Source organism: Sander lucioperca, chromosome 4 (assembly GCF_008315115.2).
Source record: "Sander lucioperca isolate FBNREF2018 chromosome 4, SLUC_FBN_1.2, whole genome shotgun sequence".
In the NCBI taxonomy this organism is placed as follows: Eukaryota; Metazoa; Chordata; class Actinopteri; order Perciformes; family Percidae; genus Sander; species Sander lucioperca.
In genome coordinates, this window is record NC_050176.1 from 33,392,657 (window position 1) to 33,420,624 (window position 27,968).

Below are 27,968 nucleotides of genomic sequence, written 5' to 3' on the forward strand. Positions count from 1 at the left end.
TCAGCAACCTTCCCTGAAGTGTGGGCCAAATAGCAGAGATGCCATATCCATCCAGGCATTCTGTATCACACTTTTCATTGCATCCTCTAAATAAATCTTGCCCTCCTCACTTGACCAGCCAAGAATAAAAACGGGGACACACACACCGGGAGGTGTAACTATAGAAACAAACACACCAAGCTTTTTATACTCTGTTACTCCTGGATTTCGCCCACATTCTTCCCATAGTGAAGCCATGTGCTGCAGAATATCAAGACCAATGGACTAAAAAGTCTGGTATGGATCATGAATCAAAGAAATCCTTTAAAAGAGAAAATGCTAATATTGATTCCTGAGCCATATGAGAAATGAAACTACCTAGCTTGCTTTAGGTGATCGGTTGATACAGAAAGGAAAACAGCTTCTGAAATGTGTCTGTTCACGAGCTGCGGCATGGCATTCATTAAGCCATTAGTTTGACTTTGTTCAGTTTAGATATCAAAGACATTACATGCCTTTAATGAGCATCTAAGGTAAACAGAGAGAGAAGTTGGGTCAAAGACAGACCCCGCTACTCAGGAAAAAATTTTCATCCAGGGGGGAGCTAATGATGACAGCAGGCAGTAGCCAAATGACCTTATGATAGATGGAAAACAAAGCCAGAGTGGATCCCATCATCCCTGTATCCCTAACCAAACAGGGAGAAGACAGGATTTGCTTTCTTTCCTCTTGGTGCAGTTTGTTAGTCTATCACGACGAAGCCACATTCATCTCCATAACCTTTGTTAAATCCACAGAAAGATGCTTTCTTTAAATAAAGTACTTATACTTAGGCTAATACACTTGGCTATACAGTTCTGTATAGAGAATTTCAACTCATTGTTTAGCCTGTTTAGCCTGCAATTTAACTGTTTTGGTATAGCATTTATTTTGGCCGCAGAAGCCAGCCGTTTTCATTGAAAAAGTTCTAAAAACAGATTGTACACTACCTGTTCATCAAACGTAAGACACTAGACAGACAAAATTAGCTAGATAGCAACTAGCTGAAGAACAGTGAAGCATAAAGAGGCAGATATTTCCCTCAGGAGTTGGTAAAGACCAATAGCTGAGTTAAAACTGAGTGATTATTAGACTTACATTGTGGCCACAAACATGACAAATGAATGATAATGTTGCTCCGCGGCTGCTGGATGTGTAGCTAAATACACAACTGTTTGCTAACAAGTTAGCCTCGTCCACTTAAAGGTATACGTTAATCATATCTAAATGTTGTGTGTTAACTTACGAGTTTAGCTTTCCATCTAGCTCCATCATACTGTATTTTGGTTTATCACTGGTTTATGCCCAGCTATACTTGTGTTTACTGCTAATTTGCAATGTTAGCATGCTAACTTGTGAAGCCAAGATGGTGAATATCGTAAACATTATACTTGCTAAACATCTGCATATTAGCATTGACACTGATAGCATGTTAGCATGCTAATGTTAGCATTTAACTCAAAGCACCGTTGCGCATTTTAAGCATTGCTCAGACTCAAGAAAAAAGAAAAGAAATAGTACAACGCCAACCAAGAGGAAAGTCGGTTATACAGTCATAACAATACTCAATAGCCTACTATGAAAAGAAGAATATATGAAAAATAATTATGACCAGTCAATTTAGCTTTATGTTTAAAAAAAATAGCTATAGGTCAGGAAATATGGCTCAATAAACTTAAATCATTACAACGTTCCACACTTTAGCACACTGACAGAAGCTTTAATGGCTGTTTTCTCGTTTCAAAGGCAACGATTTTAATCGTCATTCTTCACATTCTGAACGTGCCAATTACGCTTATCACTGAGAGCATCTCAAACGTTTCACACAGCTGATAAGCAGCTCAGTCCAGCTGTGCAGGACCCTTGATGTGTATTACTGTTAGAAGACGTGTGTTTGTGCCCGGAGACAATACAGAATGTTAACTTACAGTAAACTTCTCCAGCATCAGAGCTATTCTAATGAGACAAAACTGCTACCTCCAACGTGCCTATTGGAAAATAACTGTAATACATTTAAACCACAGTAGAAATGAATTTGCATTAGTTTATATCTCCCCCACTATCTTGATACATTATCAAGTAAACACCAAAACCTCATCTTCCTGCATCAGACGTTTCACTCGTATTGGAATAAAGCATCTTTCTCTTTCGAGGGCAGAAAACCCATCTTGCAGTTGACCATCATAGATACCTTCACATTTTGCTCTCCTGATGCAGGTCATCATTGTGCTTTATGTTTCATAAGAAGAGATTTATGTAATAGTCCTTGAAAAAGTAGTCCATGCCTTGAAAGCAACAAGAAGAGAACTATGTAATATGCTTTTTATTTATGAGGATACTCTTATTGAAATTTATAATTTACTGTAATATTTTACATTTCTATTCAATTTTAAAACTACTGTTCACTGGGCTAGATCTCAACACAGGCTAACTTCAGAAACCCCGCGGGTTAATGCTGAATTTGGAAAGCTTTCCACTACTTTGCAAGATATAATGAAATACATAGCAGATATGTTGAGATATTGGCGATTGATGTTGATGATGATCTTCTCTCTGTATGTTTCCTTTTGCTGGCCTCTCTTGCAATAGAGATCTCAATTTCACTGAGATTAAATAGCTGTATATTTTTTTGAAGGATCAACTGCAGTATGTGAAATAGCTCAGGAAAGCAGCTCTGACAGGTTCTTTGAAAACAAGCTATGACATCAGAGAGGTAGCTCACTCCTGATATACTTCTTGTCTCCTTAGAATAGCCAAAGAAAATTGCCCCTACATTCTCTTCACTACTCACTAGCATCCTAATCATCCGGCCTGTTGTAAATATACACAGCGTATAAATAGAGGATACTGAGACCTGAGACATTTGGATCCAGTTCCGAGGAGGAACAGGTTTGTGTTCTGCTGCACTGGATGATTTGGTGCAGGGTGTCCATGACTGCGGTCAGGTTAGAGGGGTATGCACACAAATTTTAGATCCGCTCCTGCCGTCACTGCTGCACCGCAGGCTCAGTGCAACATTTCATCTGCTTAATGGTGGGTTAATGCATCCTGCGGGCAGATTGATATAGGCCAGCGCTATCACTTGTCTTTAAAGGAGAGCGGAAGCCCCTAGAAACAGGCTGGATATAGCAGCTGGATCAGACCCAAACACTGGGCAACACATCACTGTAGATGGAAATTATAAAAATATATGACTTGTGAAATTAAAGAGGAATCTAGATCCATATGTATAGGTACGTCCTTCAGTGATGAGCTGCAACCCACCCACAGCAGTAAATTGTGCTTTATTGTGTGTTAAATAGTGGATAATTGTTTTATCTTAACCACAGTAAAAAGAAATGAAACAAATAACATCATAAAAATATGGTTTATCCTCCATCAAGTCTCTCTTTAAGGTTGAATTAGCACCAATAACGACTTTACTACACGTCTACTACTACTAGACAACAGCGGTTCCAAAATCAGAAAGCCAGCTACTGACCCAGGATTGTGTGCAGCACAGTTTCGGGGGATTCCTGTCTTTTAACACTGTCACTTTGAACTAAATGTGTTTGCACCTGGAGCTCATGTTTGCACTTACAGTGAAATGACGCGGGGACAAACTAAAAGAACAGTTGGTAAAAGTCAGCAGGGAAGCAGCAGGGATAGCATGGTGGAATAAACAAAATGCAAATTGACCTGATAATTATTTTTTTTAATTATGTTTTGTTATGCCAACATTTTAGTGGGTAGTATGTACTGTTTATAAATACAGTGGTGCTCATAAGTTTATGAACCCATGCTAAAGTTGACTAAAAAGAGGAATAAAAAAAATCATCTTTGGGAAATTGATCTTAATGCCTTAATAAAAAAAGAGGAAAAATCCAACCTTTAAGGACACCAATTTTCTTTGTGAATGAATAATGTATCGTAAATAAATAAATGTTCTTCCTTAAAATACAGGGGGCATAAGTATATACACCCCTATGTTAAATTCCCATAGAGGCAGGCAGATTTTTATTTTTAAAGGCCAGTTATTTCATGGATCCAGGATACTATGCATCCTGATAAAGTTCCCTTGGCCTTTGGAATTAAACTAGCCCCACATCATCACATACCCTTCACCATACCTAGAGATTGGCATGGGGTACTTTCCATAAAATCATCTCTCAATGCAAATCAAACCAGCTATTAGGCTAACTGAAATAAAACCATGCCAATCTCTAGGTATGGTGAAGGGTATGTGATGATGTGGGGCTATTTTAATTCCAATGGCCAAGGGAACTTTATCAGGATGCATAGTATCCTGGATCCATGAAATAACTGGCCTTTAAAAATAAAAATCTGCCTGCCTCCCTTAACATAGGGGTGTACTTACTTATGCCCCCTGTATTTTAAGGAAGAACATTTATTTATTTACGATACATTATTCATTCAGAGAAAATTGGTGTCCTTAAAGGTTGGATTTTTCCTAATTATTTTAATTAAGTAGTTCTGAGATAAAGATTGATCAAGACCACTATAAAAACTTTGAAATAAATGCCTTCTAATAGTAAATAATGCCAAAAACATATGGGACACAGTTAAAATACTTTTCTTTAATACATTCAAATGACATTCACATAATAGCAATTTTTCAGCATAACAAAAACTTTAAAGATATAATATGAAAAATTTCTGCATTAATATGTCTAAAAACGACTATAACTATATTGTTTTGTTGTGTACATACATTATCCCAAATGTTTTCAACAATGTTCAAACCCAGAGAAATCTGTCATTTTAATCTATGGCATGGAGCATTAGACGTTGCCTGTCAATTGCGTCATATAACCTTTGACCCCTGTAGTTGCTCTAACTTCCATCAAAACACAGGAAACAGATGATACGCCACAGAGTTATGGTAAATCATTCAATGTCAAAGATTATACTCAGTAACAGTAATACAGCATTTCTCTCGGCCTTATTCTTAATACTATTTTACAAATGCTTACCAAAAATAGTTATGTGACCATAAAACAGGGAAAATAGTCCACATTTACAGTAGGATGTATTGGTTGGGGAGTTAACAGTAAATATACAATGCACTTACAATACACTTACATTGCATTATAACAGGATTTATTTATTTACATTTTTATAAACCATTAATAAGATAGCTAATAACAACTTAAAACCAACTTAAAACCATACCATATTGTAAAGTTGTACTGGTAACACTTGACTTTAAGTCCCCCTATATAGTATTTACAAGCAGTTTCCAGGTTACATGGTGGAGAGGAGGTTGTGTGGCTCTGGCTCTGGCTGTTTGGTGACACCTGGTTGCTGCTTGACATCCTTTTGGATTCATCTTTTTCATATATGTTCACATTTTAAGTATCATTTTGTCATATGAATTGTCTATATTGTAATTGTATTATGTTGATCTATTCTGTTCACACAACATCTATTGCCTCTATTGTCTGTCTCCCCATCTGTGCTGGGAGAGGAATCCCTCCTTAGTTGATAAATACATTTATAAACACTTATATCTGCTTACAACTACATCATAGTGTGTTATAAACCTGTTAAAAATGTATATGTTCATATACTGTTTATACATGCAAAATAGGGGGGACTTCTATCTGTCTTTCTGTCTGTCTGTCTGTCTATCTGTCTGTCTGTCTGTCTGTCTAGTTAGTTAGTCAGTAAAATACTTAAAAAGCTGAGCTCAGCTGATGTTTAACTTTGAAAAAGCTGCTATGTTACAATAATTTTTTTTCCCAACAAGGAGCCAACAGCCAATTAGATTTCTCACTCGGTATGAACTGACGTGTCCTTTTCCACTGTGGTTACTTCTTCAATCTGAAAGAGAGAAAAAAGGCACAGAACAATGAAAACAATGTATCCTCTCCCACAGTCACGCATCCTGCAATCACCTGCTTTTTCCACCTGTAACTTCTGCTTTGGCCACGTTTATGTGGCCTTTGCCATGACCTTTGACCTATATGGAGAAACATCTGTTTGAGGGAAAGGATAGCTGACATGATCCCACTTCACATGTATTGGTGTGATTTTTGCTTAACCAATAAGTGGCTGCAAAAAACTGTGTAGTCCCTGAGCATTATGTGACAACACGACAGGGAGGGTAAATCTATGGATCTATTACTGTTACTTTTGACTCTTTACAGTCTTCAATTATAAATACTTTTGATACTTTAAATAGGTATATGGGCCAATTGGTCCGTTGCACTTTTACAAAAATTCTAAACCAATTGTATATTTTAAAGTTGTATTTTGTCCCCTAAAATATGCTCCAAGTTAATCTAAATTGCATCCAATATAAAGGAGTTTGGTTTTATACCAGTAATGCGACGACTGAGGTTCAGGTTGCAGGTAAGACTTCGCATTGATCTTAGTCTATACAGCTATGCCGAGTTGAGCCACAGGGATAGATAGGGATCTGTGGAGACCAGTTAGCCACTATAGTGAAACCTAGCTGCTGAGAGATCTGGCATTCCAAGGGGGATTGAGTCATGTGGAAGAAAATGCTTAACTGAATCCCATGCAAGGATGTTCATCCTTTTTAGTCATCCACAAATGTCATTCAGGTAAAACAAATGACACCTTGTGAAAACCATACATGAGGTTAAATACATTTCTTTGTCTGTCTTGTACTTAATTTGGAATCTAAAGAAAAGTTTCTAATAGCCCTTCATGAAGAGAAAAGAATAAGTTAGATATTAAAATCTTAATTTCATTAAAATCTCCACAGCTGAACATTACATCATGTTTCAACTGAACTAAAACTTGTATGTATGTGCAGTGATGAATGTCTTTATTGATGGTGTTGACATGACAAGGGGTGTGCACAAAAACAGAAGTCGGAACAACTGGAGCGATAAAATGCATCAGACCTGACGGATTGATGATCACTCCCAGGTTAGGTTTCCTGAACTAGAAAGAGGGATGTTGTTCACAGCAAAACAGGATTTATGGCTCAGCTGTAAATGATTGGAATATTAGTTCACAGAATTTCATGGAAAAGAGTAAACATGTATAAAACTAAATCCTAAATTTACGTTGGGCCTAAGGTCAGGGTTAAGGACCGGTCACACCAGCATTTAAAACGGTAAACGTTTGCAATTTTTGCAATCAGTAGATTTCGAAAGACCTCTGAACGCCCTTAATTATGCAGAACTTTAAGCCTAAATATAATTTAAAGGGGTAAATTATAAAAACAAATAATCTCCTCCACCCACAGTTGTCATGAACGGGGAAACTTAGCTAAATAGATTGTAAACATGTTCAATTCCGCTGTAAAGTTGGGCATTTTACTGTAACATGGGGGTCTATGGGGATTGACTCCCTTTTGGAACCAGCCTCAAGTGGCCACTTGATGAACTGCAGTTTTTGGCATTTCCACATTGGTTTAATTTTTCAGCACCGGAGGTTGCCACTTGCTCGAGCCACATATTTCTCAAGGATGCACTGACCAATTTCGAGGTGCCAACATCGAATGATCATGAGATGACCTTCCCTATCGAATTTAGAATATCAGCTTTGCATAAGTCTTAACCAGTGCCAGCTTTTTACCTTGTAGGCTACCCACGAATGCCTGGTAGTGTATTATAGCATGGAACATACTCAATCAGGCTTGACGTGCAGATTTCATAACAATCTTTACTGTGTCCACATGAATGTTTCAACATCAAACAAAAAGGAAACTAAAGTTTTAACATTTTTAGGAACGTTCACAGAAGTTCACTTTAAACTGTGTGTGAATGATGAGAGACAGAGATGTAAGAAAGCCATGGTGTGGCTCCGACAGTTTGACACTGCCTGAGGAATGTGGAGTCTATGCCAGAGGCGATACCAGCAGGTGAATGAACGTCCGTCTGTCAGCAGGCCTCCTGATCACAGCAGCCCTGCCAACTGCACAAAGCCAGTCCAGGAATGTTTAAACCAGCCTGGAGAGGACAGCGAGAAAGGAAACTGTTCCTACTACCGAAGACCTCATGGGGTTTGGAGTCGCAGCAGGTCCTTGAGAGAGGCAGCTGCATTGGGATCTGGGACATGAAAGCTGTTGCATCTTCATGCTGTGTTCATCTTTTTAGAGCAAACTAGTGGCCTGGCTATAAGGACGGAAACATTTGTTGGTCAATCAGTCGTACAACAGTCCACAACTTTCAGACTAAGATATCTTGACAAATATAGGTTGCCACCACATTTAGTACAGATACTAAAGCTCCCTAGAGAGTGAACTTTAGTCACTTTTTGTGACCTGACTTTCCTTAACATTGTCAATTTGAGCATGCTGGCAAAAACAACCCACTGTCCTACCCACCAGCGTGGTTTTTCACTTTTACAGTGGTTTCGGTGATTTCTGATTTCTGAAATTTCAAACATGACAAATCTGTTGGCTTACTCAGGATTGTTAATGAATATCCAAGCTTACAACCTAATTTATTTTACAAATAAACCTATAACTGATTTATTATGGAGATTACAAAGCTGTACACACACATTTTGTGTGAAGTCAGAACAGGAAATAAGTGATGAGTCTTGATTCTCTGCAACTTAATGTTAATGTTCATTTAATCCTGTCCCTAGGGAATCAGCAACATTAACAAGGCTTAAAAGGCCTGTGCACTGATCATCATGACACATTTCCAAACTTCAGTAAGTAACTTGTCATTACTTCGACATAAACTAGACAGCTGTTTCCTCTATACAGAATGTGAGTTGCAAAAAAGAACAAAGCATTAGTAACTAGGCAGACGCCCCTCGGTTACAAATCCTTCTGTAGAGTCTAAGTGCCAAAGACTTTCTGCCAAGACTTAAAGCTCCATTGTGTAATTTTTTGAGTTGTTTCTTAGCAAAACCCCCTTTGTTCTTTTACAAATATGTGCTCATTCATGTGTAATTACTTCCACCAACTAATCAAAGTATTCTCGTACGTGTAGAATCTGCCATTCAGAATCATTCAGAATACATACGAGCGACTCGCTCGAATGACGGCTGCCATGTTGCGCCTCCATCTTTAAAATACATTAGCCAAAGAGGGACATACCTCCGCCTTTCGCGCTTTATTAAAACGACAACACGACAGGCAAAGCAACAAGACCAAAGTTAATATTGGAGTGGCTCATAAGTTGCCTGCTTTCTTCTCAAAAGATTATTCTGCCTATTTGTGTAAATTTTAAGTTTTATAGTTGCTTTACTAACTATAACGCTAGAACGACGTCTAGCATACTTTTCCTCGCGTTGATGAAAAAGGATTGTCTACTTTGTAACATCAACGTAATCATATGTGTCGTGATTTCCCTGGCAGACAACTCACATAATGGAGTTGTAACACTGACTAGCTACAGCTAGAACAGCTGCGTGTAAACGATGGAGATACTAAGAGCTAATTTTTGTTTCATTGACATGATTGTTCACACTGCTCAGAGAAATATATATTAAAAACACAAACCTCCGTTGTTTCTCTCCTACGCTGTAAACATTGCCATACACTATTAATCTCGTACAATATACAGAATAACGATAGCACTGATACTTTACTAACCCTAGCTTGCATATGTTTGGGAACGTGATAGCTGATGTTAGCAATGAAATGGTACCAAAATAAAGTAAAACTATTATTACACTGGAAGGAACACTCACGGACGAAGTCGTACTTCTTGGAATAATATGGCCACCGTAGGAGTTAAAACGCGCTTGGAATGGGGGGGGCTAGAAAGTAATATTCAGTTGGTTGTCATATACAATTTCACCACTAGAAGTGAGAAATTCTTACACAGTGTAGCTTTAAAGTAGCCTGGCTCTGCCCTCCTACGTACTTCTGCTCAATTTTCATTTTCCTTCAGTACTCCATCTGGGTTTGCGGTATATTCTTGGGTTTTCTCTGGCCAAATATTTGACGGACCAATCAGCGAACAGAGGGAGTGGCTGAGAACGATGACGTTGAGGACGTGCGCTAGAAAGATGCGAGCGAAGCCATTCGGTCCGTTGTGGCAATGCTGCTGAATATCCAGAAGTTAAAGCCCGAGCAAGAACAATCTTTGCTGAGTTTTGTTGGTGGCCATGATGTTGTGACCCTCCTCCCCACGGGGTTAAGGAAAAGTTTGATTTTCCAGCTCGCTCCGTTAGCGGTGAAGGAGTTGGCTAAGGCTAATGCTAGCGATGCTAATGCTAAATATAAGCCGATAGTTATTGTCGGTCTACCCTCTTGTTGCACATGCGCATGACATACGTCACGACCAAACGTTAGTGATTGGTTATGGCAGAGAGTGGCTCTGGGCAGATCCAATAGTTTTAAACTTCAACAGAGTACCCGCCTTCAAGGAAGTTAACACTTGTCAATGGAGAGTGGCCAGACTGTCTGTACAAATGAAATGCATGAGAGTATGGTAGGACCAGGCTAGCTTTAAAGTGGCTGTATGTAACTTTCAGTTTGTGTTGATTTCAGCGGCCCCTTTGGACAAAAGCAGTAGTGTTTTTACCACGCTTGCTGTCGTAAAGGTCTAGGAGTTAGCGTTACGGGGAGGTCATATAGTTGCAATGAATGTTTTGCTCAGACAGATAATTATTCATTTACAATAAGAGAGTACGTTACAGATGCATCGTTGCATTGTAAGTGTTGTATACGGTAACTTAGCCTACTTTGGATGTACTGTATGTAAGCTAAAAAGGGTATCACTGTCACTGTGTCACGAGCCAAAGCAATAAGAGATTGCTGTAGCAACCAATGTAATAACTAACATTTATATAGCGCATTTCATGAAACCCAAGGATACTTTACACAGGTACAGGGGGACAAGTGAAAAAAAATAGTGGGTTAATAGTAAAGTTATTTTATGAATGAAATAGACATATAACATACCTGAGGGCCAATTTGGGGACGTGTTTGAATCATTTGCAATCCCATAATTGTCTCCATCTCTTGAAAGCCCGACTGAGTGTGACTCGGATTTCGCCAGTCTTCTTTCATTTTCCCTTTTAGCTTTTAGTTGTTCTACGTTTAATTTCCTTCTTTTCTGTGATAGCCCTGCCTCATCACCCATTATCAGCCATAACTACAACAACTTCTAAAATAAAATAAAAATACAAATAGGCCTACATAAAGACATCTCCTGCTACCTTTTACCGGCATACTCACTAACACAGGCTTTTCTGGTGTTCAGCCGAAATCTGTGACCCTTCAGAATGTGTGCTCTGTAGCGCCGTCTACCTGCCGTAAATCATTTTGTGACTTTGCGGGAAAAATCGGACCCGGGCAGAGGCATTAATAAAAACGATATAAAAATAGCGTTTTTTTCACTGTTAGTCTCGTTTGCTGTTACAGATCATTTATGATCATCAGATGGAACACTACACAGTTTCAGAAACATTTAAAAGTTACATATAGTCACTTTAATATCACATATTACTAGGGCTGTCAATCGATTAAAAAATTTAATCTAATGAATTACATACTCTTTGATTAATTAATCGAAATTAATCGCATACATAATTAACGGTGCCTGAACCGATACTTTTTAAGAAAAGAAAAAAAGAAAAGAAAAAAAAGGGTACTAAACAACAGTCAGTGACATTAAAGAACGGCTTGTTTATTGCTAAGGCCATATGGTCAAAATTAAATGATTTAATAATAATGTATAACAATAACAATAACTTATTTCACTAGTAAATTGCTGTTGAATGACAAAAACAACCACCAGATGGGAAAAGGACATTTAGAATAACTTCAAATGCACCACGAGGCTGTAGTTTACCAGTGTCATTGAACGCACCGCCTGTGTTGTTTTTCCAACGGCAGCTGCAGATTGTTACATACTGGTGTTGAATCCTCTACAGTAAAACACAGTCAAACTTTACACCGTTTAGCGTTAGCTGTCAGCATTTTAACCGTGTTTAATCCAGCTACTAGCTAGCGGTAGGCTAATGTTAGCTGCTGTCGAGTATAGTGTTAACTAGCATCACATGCAGCGGTGTTTGTGTTGCCTGTATCGTCTGTTTCAGAGCATCAGAGAGAAGCGCAGACATATCAGTGGCACCAGATTTCGGTAGCCAGGGTTGGCAGGAAGAAGATTTTTACAAGTAAATGTTCCAGTTAATGATCCAGGCAGCACATTCTCGTCTCCCTCCTTCATTTTACAGTCGAATGGTGGCTAGAACGGCTCCGGGTCAAACGTCAATATGGAATGGATTAATCTGCTTTAATTAATTTTTTTTAACGCATATATTTTTCTCAGATTAATTAATCGAAATGACCGCGTTATTTTGACAGCCCTACATATTACGTATCTGTTATAATGAACATTCATGTTTACTTCATTCACTTGTCTCTCCTGATTGAACTATCCAACTGTGACTTCACATCGTGTGACTGGAGTGCTAACTCTATTTCTGTGTTCTCTACAAATTGTTTTCACTATGTAACCCCCACCTCACTCCTTTTTCTTCTTTGAGAGCAGCGTGGTGTAAAGAAGTGAAACATGCACTACTAAATTAAGACCTATAAATGTTTTGCGGGCCACCTGTCTACGTATGGACTCGAGTAAAAAGAAAGAATCTAGAAAATGTGACTCTAGTTGTAAAATGTCCATAGTGTGAATAGGGAAGGTCAAAGCCTAGCATAATTTGACATCTCTTAAAATAAAACGATGTAGGTCAGGGAAAGTAGATGTAAGATTTTAAGTGACCACTTACTTTTGCATGCATGCGTGAATATAAAATACTACAAAAATTGGGTGAGGCCAACCAGTAAGCAATTTTACACGTCTCCCTCCATGTTTCTCGGAAATATTGTTTTTTTCATTTTCTTCAGGTTCGGTCATGTGCAGCGGCCTTTGTTGAAATGTATCCTGGTTTGCGCTACACATCACAGCAGCCGCTACACATCCAATTCTGCAGAGACTTGCTCAATGACAGGCAAAGAATGTGAGCCAGTTGACTTTGACATCAAGGCCACATTATTCTCCTGCAGTTACTATGTACCCTTTAATTAGGATTGTCTGACCTATGACCTTTGGAAAAGACTTCAACCCAGAAGCCTCTGCAGGTCAAGAAAGCGAAGCAGGAGGAGGACACACACTCTAGTTTTGATAAAGGCATGGGACATGAAGCTTAACTGTGAGGCCAACATACAGTATGCATTCAGACACAAAGGAAGGTCTGGGACTGTTGTTCATGTCTAATGACATCGCGCTGAAAAGTTCTGCATTGTTTTCCGTTTAGAGACAAGCACATTGACCTTATGTGTCATTGTCTGAGCCTTTTATTTTATTTTATTTACAAAAGCACACCATAACCTCATAAGGGGCAGACTCACCTAAATTGTTTGCAAAACAACAGCTCGTCGCCTCGCCCCAATTTGTTCGGTGCAGAGTTTCTAATAAATTGACGGGGAGTTAAAGGGATTGGCATCCTCAGAAGTCAAAGACTTTATTAAAGATTTATTATCCTTATATTTTGTCCAATAACCCTCACTTCTATGCCTGGAATGGCTCGTAAATATTGTTTACTTATACATTGGAGCTTTAAGTGAAACTGAGCCCTCTGTTCAACTTGACCTTTGTCCAACAGATCTGTTTTTGCCAAAGATCTTCTGCAACTTTTGTCTCCTGCCAGTCTGTATGCTAAGCTAAGCTAACTGGCTGCTGGGTTTGAGTCTGGCCCAAGGTCCTTGCATGTCTTTCCCTCTATCTGCCCTAATAAAGAATGAATGCTAAAAAAGAAGAAGAAGCTAACTGGCTACTGGCTTTAGGTTCTTTATTTATTTGTGCGTAAAATAAAATAAATAAAAAATCTACTAATTTCTAGTTATTTTCATTTTTTCCTGTAACTATGACTTGTATAAATAGAATATCTTTTTTTACATACAGTTTATATCAGAGCTTCTGTAGAGCCCTGTATATCATTTTACAAAACTTTGTAGGTCGACAATGATAAACCAAAACAAATGCATATTTCTTTATGAATGGCTGCTGTTGTGTGTTTGCCAGGATGAGGGTGTGTCTGAGTATCATTGTTTATCCCAAAACACTGACGTGAATGAACCAAATGTCTATGTGGCGATGCTTTTTTTTAAAGAAACAAGTGGTTATCAAATTATTGAACATTCGTTTTGGATATAGCATATCAGGTCTTATTTACTTTATATTTACACATGAATATTGCTTATAAAAAATTGTCCACCGTTCTGTTGCCATTCATTTTCCCCTAATGCCCTGACATCATGCCATCAACACTTAAATAATTTAACATGAAGTGCTATCAAAGAGCCCCTATTCACTTCAAACTGCAAGTACATGTCTACATGTCATCCATGTTGGGTGTATTTTATATTGTAGCTAAGAAAGACATTGTTCACACTAAGCATTGTACTTTTGAAAAGGTTTTGTAATCCAATGCACCAGAAACTTTAAATGCTATAATGAGAACTATATTTAAATACTGTAAAATGTTAATCCTTTACGTTTAAGAACAAAATCTTTACATGAAAAAAGTGATGACACACACAGCCTTCAGCCTCCAAACTGCATGTACAGCATACAGTATAAGCAGCCCTTTAATGATGCAAGTCTAATAGCTATCTTCACAACTTCACGACAAAGTTTTAAATTTCTTGACCCAAACTTGATGTTTTGTGGTAGGAAGTCAAGAAAGGAAGGGGCAGAAACAGCCTCCACCAGCTGTTTTCTTCAGTCTGCATTTTCCGACAGTCCCCTCCTTCCTGTAAAGCTGCCCAGGTGTAATGGCTGACCTGCCAGTCTGAACCACATCAAACCTCAGAAGCAGGAAGCTTCCCTTCACTGTTATTACTGAGATAAAGATCCTTCATTCACCGCATGCACCATTGTCATCCTGCACACCATAAATCTGTGTTTACACCTGCAATGTCGCCCAAGGAAATTATGACTTTTGCTATTACTGTGAAGCTGGAAAAGGAGACAAAAAGCTATAAAGAGTCAATTCATATTTTAAGTCTTTGTTTATCTTGAGCATTTAAAGAACATCCAGTATTAGGCCTCATTATGACCCTACAGCCACACACAACATGAGTAACACACAAAATAAAATCTTCAGCTTCAGATCCTTGACCCTCTACGGCTCCATGATCTGTCTCTGAACCAGCACCAGCAGCCCCTTTCCAAAAAGAGCCTGTGCAAATAAAACAAGCGGCTTCAGGCTAACTACTACCCTTGTTAGTCTCACACAGTTAAATCTCACTTTGCCACTCTCTTTTTAACTTGCCTCCTCCTCGCTGTGAAATAGTCATCCTAGGCGGTACAGACAGTTTCCTCCAACATTGGCCATCAAACATGAAAGCTGAGCCCTGACTGGATAATAACACAGTGAATTCCCAGGTCTAATTATGCTGGTTTAGTTTATGAGCTGTCGGCTCATATCCATTGTCCACAACTACAGAATAGTGAGCAGCCTTTCAACTTCAGTTTCCAGCTTGCTCATCACTTCCCAGCCCAGGTGGGAATGAGTGAAGAGTCCACTATTTTCTTTTTCTCTCCTTTTTTTCAAATTGTGTTATTCATTGTTTTACAACACGTGTTCACTTATACAGGCAGACTTATAGTGAGAGCCACAGCATTTCTCCCAGTCTCCCAGTCTGCCGGGGACTCGATTCAGCTGTCTATGAAAGGCATTTTATTATAAATTTTAGTTTAATTATCACCTCCGGACTACAGACGAATAAATCCCAATCTAAAATCCAATGAAGATTCCAATGAACTTCCAGTAAAACTAATTGTACAATTTCACAGAAGACAATTTACTCAGATGAGGGTTTAAAGATACATTTGTATGAATTTGAGGGTCGTTTGCATTGAAAAGTGTGTCATCTTTGAATTTCAGAATACAGCGAGTGTTTACACATCTTCACCTTCAGTCGTTTTGTATAAGGCACAAAGAACTGAAACCATATCATCAGCATGTTTGACAACTAACCAGCAGGTTTTGCTGCGCTATGCTGTCAGGAACAGGTATTATTTGAGACCACAAATCACAAAGACAATGGTTATTTTTTTCCCTAACCTCGTGTTTTGTGATATTTGTTTTAAGTTCATACAATCTATATCATTGTATGTCATAGTTAACTTTACTGAAATGAAGAAAGAAAACATTGGGTCACTTCCTTCTGTGTGTGGTGAGGTTTAGACAACAAAAGCCCTTTGGTATGGGTTAGGTAAATATGTTTTTTTAAGGTTTTGGTTTATATAGTATATATTTTATAATATGTAGTCTTGTACAGGACTTAAAGTAAGTAATATAGATAGTAGGCCCTGTTTCACAAAGGGCATTTTGACATTAACACAGTACTAAAAGCACAGTTGTGAATAATCAAATTAATGACAACTGAATTCAATTTAGCAGCTTTAGTTTCAGGGTCCTTGTATTGTGCATCCTGGCTCACTGATCCACTGTCATAATGAGACACTGTTGTAGAACAGAGCAATCACTAATGTTATTGGTAACCCCTGTTTTTTTTTTCCTACTATGACAAGATAAAATGTGTGAAAAGGGTGTTTTTGAACACGTATGCATATCTCATTAGATGTCATAGTGATCTTTTTAGTTATCTTGAAGACCCACTCTCTATGAGAACAGGTATTTAGAGATAAAGAACTAGCACTGAATGCCTTTGCTGAGGTGGAGATGCTTGGGATTTCTGAAGCTGGTGTTTTTGTGAGAGCGGAGATGATCCGTGACTGCTAACACGGAGCATCTGAGCGGTTAGCCTCTCAGATGTGAGCTTATCATCAGCTGTTAAGAGCGGTGTGAATTCCTCGGGCCTCAGGCTTCGGCCCTGAGTGTTTCTGAGCAGATAGTGAGAGAGAGGGAGTGCAGGTGCAGGTATGGGCCTTACATCCTGAAGCACATGATGATTAGACTGAGAGGGCCCATGTTAGTACTCGTGTGAGAGGAATCTCATCCATCAGTGGAAGATAGAGCAGGAGGAACCAGAAAGAAAAAAGGAATGAAGTGTGGTTTAAAGGGTGATATTGGTAGAAAGGATGTGGTATGCATTAATAACATAAAGGATTGGGACTGCTTTTTCATAATTATCTAGCATGTAGACCTATAGATGAGCAATAGATCCATTTTCGACCCTGGAAATAGTTAAAGAAAATAAATAAAGATGTGAACTCAAGGCCCACTAATGATCTTTACCATCAGTGGATTGAGTTTGCTCAGTTGCCATCATTAGCACTTAAAACGCTGATTTGAAAAGTGCTATACAAATGAAGTTATTATTATTATTATCATGTGTCATCACCTAAGAGTGGATCTTTGTTCACGTCATAATGAAGATGGAGACCGTGAAAGGCAGTTAATAGTTTGGGAAAAAGCTAATAAGTGGACCCTGTTATTACTGTCAGACCTGTAGTTACTTAACGCACAAAAATATATTTAAAAAAATCAATTAGAAGAAACAATCAAAAGTAGTAACAGTGTGAATGATATACTGTATGTTGTGATACTGACTTCTTCAACCAGCAGAGAGGCTCAGTTTATGGAAGCAGCTTCCAGTGTGTATTTATAAACTACTGGATGTCAGACTGTAATGTGATTTACAATTTTGGGGACAAGCGCACTTCATAATTTTAGATTTAATGGTTATGGCTCCTCTATTTTTAATATCTTAATTCAGGAAGGGAAGCTGTAACACTAAGCTGTAAGCACTTCCAGTGGTCGTACACAAGGTCTGTGGACCTGCAGTTCAGGGTGGGGTTCCCCTTTACCAACACCTGAGCTAGTTGAGCAGTGAAGCAGCTGCAGCAGAGTGTCTGTCCACTGTGGTCTTACCGAGTTCCTGAAGAACAGTTTAGGGGCAGAGAGGCGATATGTCTCACACCGGACAATCGAGAGGAACGTCCCAGAAGATGTTGCTCCTCTTCAAATCTATATATTTTTTTTAAACAAGGGGTTAACAGTGGCTGGTTTAGAGCTGCGAATCATAATGTTAAACTCAACAACAAACTGCTGCAATGTGGCCTGATAATTTTCCTATACTGTCAACCAGACAGAATAGTCAAAGAATCCTTACAGTCTATGATCCTTACTAGAGGAGAGATCATTTTACGGCCAGTATGGAGAGGAAACAGGGACCAACAACTCCAATATGTGTATGGCAGCAATACATTAAGACAAACTTGAACTGATCTTTAAATGTTGCACAAGAAAGTAAATTTCCAAACAAACCGAAGAAGGTATACACCGGAAATGAACAGTGTGAATGACTGCATAGTTGTAAGTTCTTCTTTTTGTCACACGATTAGCGGAAAATGTGTTGAAATAAGTGATGTATGAATGATGTTGCAGCAAGTTGGAACTGAGATATGAACATAGAAATGGAGCTGTCACTCTGTTACTATTCTGCCAACATAACCACCTTGCATGGTCTACAGTAAATTATCACAGTAAACAAACGTTACAGTATTAACATAGGGTACCGCTGTCTTCTTTCAATCCTAAGAGGATGACCATTCGGTATAATCAGTAGATGAGTGTATGCTGGGACTGTGAAAAAGATAGTAAGAAAATACCAACCTCTCTTCTGACTGAAGTCAGCATTGTTGCTGTTGTTCTCATTTGTCTCCTTCAGTGATTCCGCTGAGGTCTTATTGGAGACGACACCTTCGTCATCAGTTTTCTCCTCCACACTCGGCTCCACAGGTGCTGGGGGACTTTGCTCAACAACGTCCTCTTTGGGTTTGTCCGGAGCTGCAGACTCAGCACTGGCATCAACAACAGATTTATCAGCCTCAGCTGTGAAGGACAACAAAAGCAAACCACATTGCTTTTTCAGTGGTTTTCAAGAACATTAATACTGTTTTTCTTCCTCGGAATCCAGTTATAGTGTGACACATACTGTATAAGTGAAAACAATATGTGGATAAATAAAAACAACACCCAATTTGAGTCATAATGGAATAAACTGGAAAAACCCAACATGTATGTCATGCCTTTTCAATAAAGGGTAAGACTGTTGCAATACATTCATTGAGCAACGTTGTTGAGACATCATTTAAACATTTATGACATTGCAGATTTGATATTTGGTTCACTGCATTCTTCCACCCATATAACCTGAAGTGGTTTTGCCCTCTCTGACAGTCAGGCGGGAGATTTCTCTCGGGCGAAGGCATTTCAGGGGGCCACCATGTTGGTAATGAGGCGGCTGATTACTGGCCAGTTCCTAATGAGCCACAGCCATGCAGCTGTTGCAGGCTGTGGGAAAGTAGGGCAACCCCATCATTTTCTGACAGGGGGGTTAGGTGGAGGGAAAGCAGAGATGAAGGGGAGAGGAAGGTGACCGTTGTTCTAGACATAATTCTGCCATGAGTAAGAAGGAAGGCTCCTCGGGTGTCATTCCAATCTTCAGGAAATCATGATGTCTGTTTGGTTTATGGCGGATGACCAGACGCTTTATCACAGGTGGACTCTTGACCTGACTGTTAGCTTAGCATTCTCCTTTAGTATACTTACACTGGATATGTGAAGTTGGTACTTGTTATGTAAAAGGTCATTGGTAAAAATACAATATTTAAAGAAATAGTTCCGATACCACTCTCATGTCTGTGTCATACGTACTGAGATAGAGCCAGGTGGCAGTTACCTTAGCTTAAAGACTGGAAGCAGAGGGAAACTTCTAGCCTGGGTCTCTTCAAAGCATAAAATAAATTGCTTTTCCTGCTCCTCTAAAGCTCACTAATTAACACTTGGGGAACAACAGCTGGGTGCAGTGCCTATCCAGAGTTTTTCAACACAGTCAGTTAAACCATGGAACTCTCTAAAATATCTCAGCAGCTATCAGATGGATTGCCTTGAATCCATCCTTTGGTACAGATGTCCATAGTTCCCAAAGGATGTATCCTTATAACGTAATCCCCTGGCTTTTCATCGAGCGCCATCATCAGGTATATGACCAAGTACCTGCAAAACTAATGAAAATATCCATCAGAAAACTAACGCCTGTGTGTGCACCTCAATGGATATCCTGTATGTTCTTCTGTGTGTCCGTTTTCATTGGCTGTTTATCTTGGCTGTTTATTTTGTAACTGTTTTTATGCCACCTTCTTGGGCACATAGCTTGAAAAATGGATTATAATCTCAATGAGACTGTTGCCTGGTTAAATAAAGGAATAGAAAGAGTAAGATGTATTTGCACTAAACCCACAGAAAGTGACACAGCAGTGAAATATTTTTGAATTGCAAAAGAGCGCTCAATCCTGATAAAGGATGACTAACCACTGATATGTTCTGCCTCTTTTGTCACCTTTGTATCCCTTGGTATAAACTGTCAAAGACCAGCCATGTTGTAGCTACTATGTACAGCTAGCAAATGTCACCTTATAACCTTTCTGGGTAGTGATGATGAATCTAATAACTTACTGGTTGCTTTAAGTTCAGTTCAAGTTCAAATCCTCAGTAACACTTCTTTTCATGCTAATCTCATTCTGTGGTTTAAACATGCTTCTCATTACTGTCATATCTCAAAATGACAAATAAAAAGCTGCTTAATACACTACAGTCGCATTAAATGTATATACATAAGAATTATTTTTACCAAAGGGCTCATTAGGACGAAGGGAGACAGTGTGAGTGTTTTCATGAAGTCGAAGTTGTGAGATGAGGTTGTGTTAAACAGCATTGTGGTGGTTTTCTTATCTTATCTCGCACACACACATTTCTAGTCAGTGCTGCAGAAGATAAGCTTTGGGGGGAATTCTCGTCACAGAGATTTTTGTAATTTACAATTTGCCAAGCGTCAGGATGATTTCTTCAGCGTGCGCTTCATTAATTGGAACACTTGAGATAAAACAAGTGAGTGCACTGGGCAAGCAGTCATCATCAGCCAAATCAGACTCTTCCTCTTGACACGAGGTTGAATCAAAACAGCCATACCAAATCCAGGTGCATGATTAGAAATCCTTTCTTATTCATTCTCAGACAAAAGAAAATGTCAAAACAGTAAGACAAGAATAAGCACTTGTGCTTTTTCTAGTTACAAATGTAACAGAACGTATACAGATTATAGAGGGAGTAATCCTAATATCTTGATTTTAAATCATTTCAACATTTTCTTACATGCTGCATATGAATGCTTTGGTTAGTTTTTATCAGAATTTGAATTACACAGAATTTTGTATGGCAAAATGACAAAATGCTCAACAACCCCTGTAATAGGAGGTGTTAGGTGCAGTTATGACAAACTGGTAATTTGTTAACTTGGCTTGCATTTCCACCAAGTGGTAGACATGAGTACTGCAGGTCACATTTTCTCCCCTGTCAATGTAATAAGGAAACAATGTGTGGCAACAGTTGTGCATACACTTTCTGTCACAGATATTTCAAAATTTCCTGTGGTGTGAATTAATTTGCACAAGCCCTGTGTGAGTCAGGCTGCTGTGCATAATTTCAGATGTACTTGTATAATTCACGCCAACTGTGCTCACAATCAATAAACATCTTGTGGTTTGACAAAGTTGCTTGACATTAGGGTTGGGCGGTAATACGGTAATACGGTAATACGGTATACCACGGGGTCTAAAAATAGCAACGGTATCAGTTTCAATACCGTCATTAAAAAAAATGCAATGCACTTATATAGGAGACAAGGATTAAATATTAAATTGTGGTGACCCACAAGTAAGACTGAAAGAGACATTCACCAAGGTACTGTACCTGTAAGGGAGAGGTGTTATGATATACGAGTTCCGGGTTAATGGCTGAATTATGTCAAACAACGATGGTGGTGAAAATGCTGTTGCTGCGGCGGCGCTGGCCGCTGCTAGCGGCGCAGCTAATGTCGGTGCTATCTACGCGGCCACCATCAAGTTACCGGACTTTTGGCAGCACAACCCACGGCCGTGGTTTTAAAACATCGAGGCCCAGTTCCAGCTGAGAGGAATAACACAGGACGTTACAAAGTATTTCCACGTGGTATCGGCCTTAGATGCCTCAACAACAGCCAGGGCTATGGCGCTGTTAGAGGCTCCTCTGGCTAACGGCAAGTACGTACTCAAAACATTCCTGTTGTAACTCTTTGAACTGTCGGAGCTGGAGAAAGCAGACCGCAAGCCGTCCGAGTTAATGGAGAGGATGCTGGCTGTGCTGGGCGCGGCGGATCCCTCATTCCTCTTCGCCCACATTTTCCTGCGGAAGCTTCCAGCACCCGTGCGCACCGCACTGGCCTGCTCCCCCCTCTCTTCCTCCAGAGACTATCGGGCACTGGCTGTGGAGGCAGACAGGATTTTCCTCGCCAACCGGCAGCAGTTTGTCCACGCGCTGCTGCCCCCCCAGCACACGTCTGCCCCGCTTGCACTCCACAAAATATAATTTATGTAATTATGTGTGGTTGTCATCACGTGACAGTGTGGAGGAGAAAGTATTTTTTTGTAAGTTGTTGTTATGTTATTATTGTTTCAGTATTAGTGTTTGATATTCAGTTTCTGAGCGGTGCACAAGCCAACAGTTTGGTGACGCCGTCTGAGCCTTACGTCATAATTTTTAATTAGTCACGGTAATACCGTATACTGTGGTAAAATAGGGAGGAGGTTTGACGGTATCAAAATTTGGATACCGCCCAACCCTACTTGACATTTAGTAAAAATCTAACATTATTTTATTTAATGTTTGTATTAGGCTGACAAATCAATTCCTGTGCTGAATCAAAACACATTTTCTATTCAGGTTTAAATATTCCATATACCTGCAGGTCTTTACTGTTAATTTAGTGTATAGAGAGCTCACAAACTGTACTTCCTTTTATTCAGGTTAACTGATCTTGATGAAATAGGAAGAGAATTAGCACACCACACCTTTCTGCTCCTCCTGCACTTCCGGTTTTGCCTCTGGTTCTTGCTCCTTTTTTGTAGTAGTTTCTGCACTTTCAAAGGTTTGCAGTCCTGAAAAGAGTACATGGATAGGGAATTAAAATATTTCTGCAACAACAGAATGGCACTATCTGTTTGGATTTGTAAGGCTTTTCTTTTTTTCTTTTTATTAATGTGATATATGTGTGTAACATTGTAGTTGATATACAATGTGGGTGTGTTGGACTGACCGTTCTGAGATACAGTATCAATAGGCAACTCAGGCTCCATAGTGCTGAGAGGGATGTTGGCTTCATCCGGTCTGGAAGTGAAGTCGACAGAGTAGCGCTGTAGGAAAAGGGGATTCACAACACACACGCATATTAGTGCCACAAAATTGAGGGCATTGTTCGACATTTTGGGAAATGAGACAATTGATAAGCACTTTCATGTCTGTAAGCTAAATATGAAGCTACCGCCAGCAGCCAGTAAGCTTAGCTTAGCATGAAGACTGGCTCTGTGTAAAGGTGAAAAAACCTTTCTTCCAACACCTATATAGTGCACTAATTAACAGTCTTGTTGTACCAACAATGCCATGGTTTTACATGGTTGTGTATCTGTAAAAATACAATTAGTAAGCTTAAGGCTAGCTGTTCCCCCTTGTTTCCAGTCTTTATGCTAAGCTATGCTAACCGTCTATTGGTGGTAGTTTCAAATTTAGAAAACAAACAAGAGGGTGGTATCTTCTCATTTAAAGGCTCTGACACACCAACCCGACGGCCGACCGTCGGCAGAAAAGGCGGTCGGACTGATCATTCGGCTCCCATCGGTCCAAAAAGTGCCTCAGAACACACCGAAGCAACGCCAACTTGAGCGTACGTTCTGCGCGTGCGCCATAACAGCAGTTGGCACTAATCTGAATTGTCGCCCAAAAAATGAATGGTTATGATGGAAATGACGAACGCATCACGTGGGTCTGGCTTCTCCCGAATTTCAAAGCCAGACCATAATAGTGGCTCGTTCGGAATACGATCTCGTATTTTACAAAAATAGTTCACAGAAACATGTTTCTGAAAACATTTTAAGCGAGAAATAGGCTATACAGTTGCTGAATCTGTCTGTTTTTTTGATCGACAAAAGTCAAATTGGCCCAAATTAAAGCCGATGGCTCCTCCGACTGACGACGGCACGGAACACACCAAACAGACTCGAGTCACCAACCTCACCAGACTGTCCGACGTCCGATAATCGGGTTGGTGTGTCAGCACCTTAAAGCAACACCAAAACACTTTTCCTCTTCGGTCCCCCTACAGGTTGGAAGCGGAATTGTCCATTACCACTGTCATTTGAACTACAGATCCGCTACCCGATCTGGCAAACTTGCATAGTGCGGTTATAGCCGATAGAGGGCCACAAAACGAATGCAGAAGTGCCGTTCACCCTGTTACGAGTTGATGAACCACTGAAACGATTTTGGAAACATTATTTTAAGGTACAAAAGAATCTTTGGTGTTGCTTTAACTCTCGGAAAGGAAGCGTATAAGCATTTTTCCCAAAATGCCGAACTATTTCCCATTTGGTAGTGGAAACAAACGGCTACTCTACTTACCCTTCCTCTCTTCCGTGCAAAGAAGCAGGCAGCTCCACATACAAGCGCTATGACGATGATCACAACTAGGATGATAATGCCTGAAGGAGGGTAACATTAATGTTAATACAATTAACCAGACTGATAGGGTGGTGATGGCGCAGTGGATATGACACGTCTTTGGTGTGGGAGACCCAGGTTCGTTTCCCACTGTGATGCATCAACCAATGTGTCCCTGAGCAAGACACTTAACCCATAGTTGCTCCAAAGGCGTGCGACCTCTAACATATAAGTCATGTAAGTCGCTTTGGATAAAAGCGTCAGCTAAATGACATGTAATGTAATGTAATTCATGCATAGGCGGCAGGTGAAGTGGAGGTTTGGTTAGGCTAATGTGGGAGGGAGGTAAATTCAGATAGCCTAGGCCGCATACACATGATCCTTGGTAAAACTGCTCTGAGGATGCGCTCGTTTCCGCTCTCTAGGATATGATCTGCGCTGCTTGTTTTTGGCATCTTAAGCATCAGTTATCTCTTCTGCTTAGACTTTTTCTGTGAGGTCACTCTCCACGTGAAGCAGACTCAGTGTTGACAAATATAATTTACGACATTTAGTCGAATTAGCTGTTAGCTAAACTAACGTTAGCTTCCCGGTGGAGGCTAGCCATAGGCTAGCGTGGAACAGATCGTGCAGGTCTTATCCTCGGTACAACCGCGCGTGAATGCGCGAACATTTTGCGCATGTGCAGAACGGATCGTGCAGGCAGAACGGATCATGTACCGACAGCCACAGTGCTTCAGAGGCGCATTCAAAAGACGTAAATAAAGGTTAAAGGTGGAGAAAGTGGTCATAGCGACAAAAGCAGTAGGGTAATACAGGGAATACACGGGGGTTGTATGCTTTAACTTAACTTCTGTTAATGTTTTGCGTGTGCATTTATGTTACCTTGGTTTTAATGTTGTGGGTTTGATTTAGTGTTCAGGTTTATCTACATGCATTGGTGTAATCATGACCGAGACTTGGGTGGGGATTGCTTCTGGCCAGTGAGGGTGCATTAAATGTCTGTGAATAATGTGAGAATTAACCCACAGATTGTCACTATATGGCGCCAAGGATGGCTGCCTGTCCATATTTGCAGGATGGAGTATTAGGGCCTACCCAAGCCTACATTACCCGCCGCCCCTGAAATGTTTACGAAGATGAAGACAATTTGACATATTTCTACTGTTTATGACCAAGCTTGCAGTAGGCTACGGTTACAGTCTCAAACATAGGTTGTTTGGTATCATTTGTAACTTACCAGTGATGTCACCTGTTTTCGCTGCCGGCTTTGGCTCAGCAATGGTGCCTGTTAAAAATAAAGTTGACATCAAACAATGCCTTGAATATGAAGTTGGGATGTCAGTATAAAACTGCTAATGATAGTCAAATGTCACATTCTGTTCTCAATACAGTCAGAAGGGCTAGGGCTAGAAACTAGAAGGGGACTTGGAGAGCGCAGACTTTTGCCAAGGCATGCCCTATCTCATAATGGCAATGCAGTGTAATAATAATATAAAATAATAAGTGTAATAATAATAAAAATATAATTATATATATATATATATATAAATAATTTGGGTGTATTCGCCCTGCAATTCTTCAAAGTTTCATGGAAATTGGGCCAGTAGTTTTTCCGTATTCCTGCTGACAGACAGACAAACAAACAAACAGACAAACTGAAACGAAAACATAACCTCCTTGGCGGAGGTAATAATTACATATTCAACTGGTTTAAAGCTGGATTAAGATATTTGTTTGGGCAATTGGGGGCAGCAAAAATAAGCTAAAATACACAACAGTGACATCACCTAACAAAGCTAATATAGCTAACGTGTTAGCAAACAGTTTCAGAAGAAACAGAGCAACACCGGCATTCAATTGAAGTCATGTTTCTGTCCACCTAAGGAAGTAAGTTTAGTATTCACTGTCCTTGGGGTCTGTTTAACTGTGTTTCTACAATTATCTAGTTCTTGTTACAGAGCATAAAGCGAAAAGGGGTTTATACTCAAGATAAATATAATTTTAGCTATTTTATAAATACTTATTCCAGGCTATGCAGCTGTATATACCTGGCATATAAATTTAAGTTTTACTGGAATTGTAAATAAGAGTGTATCCCCACCGTATCACAATGTTTGGTAATGTAAAGCTCTCAAATCCTCAGACTTATCAAATTGTAGAATATGGTTCATCCATCAGTAGCCTCAACTCACTTTTGTCTTTTGTTGTGGTGGTCGATGTTTTGCTTTTAGAAGGTGTAGGTGTGGTGATCGAAGGAACTGTACTTTTGGGTTCTTCGCCAGGACCTTCTCTCCACCAGCAAACAATGATGCAGACAGGAACAATCATAAAACAAAGAAGACATGATGATGAATGGACTGGCTATAAGGGTCAAAAGAATTGTTTGGGGGAATCTTGAAACACTTATGGGTACATGCATCAGGTAATAAATAGTTCAGATAATAGCTCTCACCTTTCTGCCTTGTTGTTGAAGGTGGGATGGTGCTGTTGCCCCCGGTGATGTTCAAGGTACTGGTGGAGGTGACGGTAATGGTGTCGGTGGTTCTGGTGACATTGGCGTTGGTGTTGAGGAGTGTTACAGTGGTGGAATAATTTCCGTCACTATCAAATTCAGTTGAATTTGTGGTAAACCCTGTTGAGTTTTCATTTGCTGTGACAGAAGCCACAACCAAACCTGCAGAGAAGGATACAGCCTCTTCAAAACTATCCAATAGGTGAACACATAACTGATCAACATTTAAGCATAAAACATTGGCAACAAGTTCAGATTCAACAAACTGTCTGTTTGTTTTGTGTTAGTTGGTTGTCATTGTGTTGTGTCTTCTGCACATATACAATATAGAATTGATAACAAAAGAACTTGAACTAATAGTAATTTATTTGTTGATCTAATCTGCTCATCAGACTACATGACTCACAGTAGCTCTGTTCATTTTAAGCGTTAACGGGAACCAGCTATGTAAGTACTGTACTATTAAGGTGTGGCCGTGCCTCCCTTATGATGTTTTACTCATACACTCTGGCTTTTATCCATTAACAATAATATTGCATTATATCAAGCATTAATGTAAAAATTGTATTGCATTTTTATCATTTACAATAAATTACCTGAAGCCAAACAAAGACAGAACATTTGAGGTGCAGCGTTCTAAGAAAAGCTTTTATATAGACAACAAAACATAACACTTTGTTAGTTATAAAATGAGTGAATAATCCAGTGTAATCAGGTGCATTTCATTAATACATGTAAACCTAAAAAGAGCCTTACCCAGGATATAGAAGGAAAGACTGATCGATGGCATTGTAAGTTTGTTTGATGGCAGCAGCAGGTGGGAAAAGTCCACATATGCAGTATGTATTATCAAAGTCCTGAGCCCAAAGGTGATGCTTTCATATGCTGCTTTGCTTCCTCAATGCCTCAGAGTGTTGCATGACTCTAAAATAACCAAAAAAGAGGATCAATGCCTCTGACCGCAGCAGGATGCATCAAAGAACAG

The 27,968-nt window shown here is 39.5% G+C and overlaps 1 protein-coding gene across 3 annotated transcripts; it reads right to left on the reverse strand.

Annotated features, from left to right (window-relative positions):
• Window positions 1-5,758: 5,758 nt before the first annotated feature.
• On the reverse strand, window positions 5,759-27,927 carry si:dkey-27h10.2 (protein let-653). Of its 3 annotated transcripts, XM_031276927.2 has the most exons (10): window positions 27,740-27,927; window positions 26,924-27,145; window positions 26,664-26,756; window positions 25,709-25,756; window positions 24,430-24,509; window positions 23,072-23,168; window positions 22,827-22,913; window positions 18,553-18,771; window positions 17,809-17,904; window positions 5,759-5,841 (listed from the first exon to the last, which is right to left on the reverse strand). In XM_031276927.2, the coding sequence occupies exons 1-9, from the start codon at window positions 27,771-27,773 to the stop codon at window positions 17,852-17,854; spliced, it is 933 nt and encodes a 310-aa protein (XP_031132787.1). In that variant the 5' UTR covers window positions 27,774-27,927; the 3' UTR covers window positions 5,759-5,841; window positions 17,809-17,851. The 3 variants fall into 3 exon arrangements, with proteins under 3 accessions (XP_031132787.1, XP_031132789.1, XP_031132788.1); XM_031276929.2 differs by lacking the exon at window positions 22,827-22,913; XM_031276928.2 differs by lacking the exon at window positions 17,809-17,904.
• Window positions 27,928-27,968: the final 41 nt, after the last annotated feature.

Excerpts from the sequence above, each read along its gene's own strand:
- si:dkey-27h10.2 (XM_031276927.2), bottom strand. The coding sequence starts at position 27,773 with ATGCCATCGATCAGTCTTTCCTTCTATATCCTGG. Across the intron at positions 24,510-25,708 it reads GAAAACAGGTGACATCACTG|GCATTATCATCCTAGTTGTG; the intron begins GTAAGTTACAAA and ends ACCCTCCTTCAG. Across the intron at positions 18,772-22,826 it reads AGTGCAGGAGGAGCAGAAAG|CTGAGGCTGATAAATCTGTT; the intron begins GTGTGGTGTGCT and ends TGTCCTTCACAG.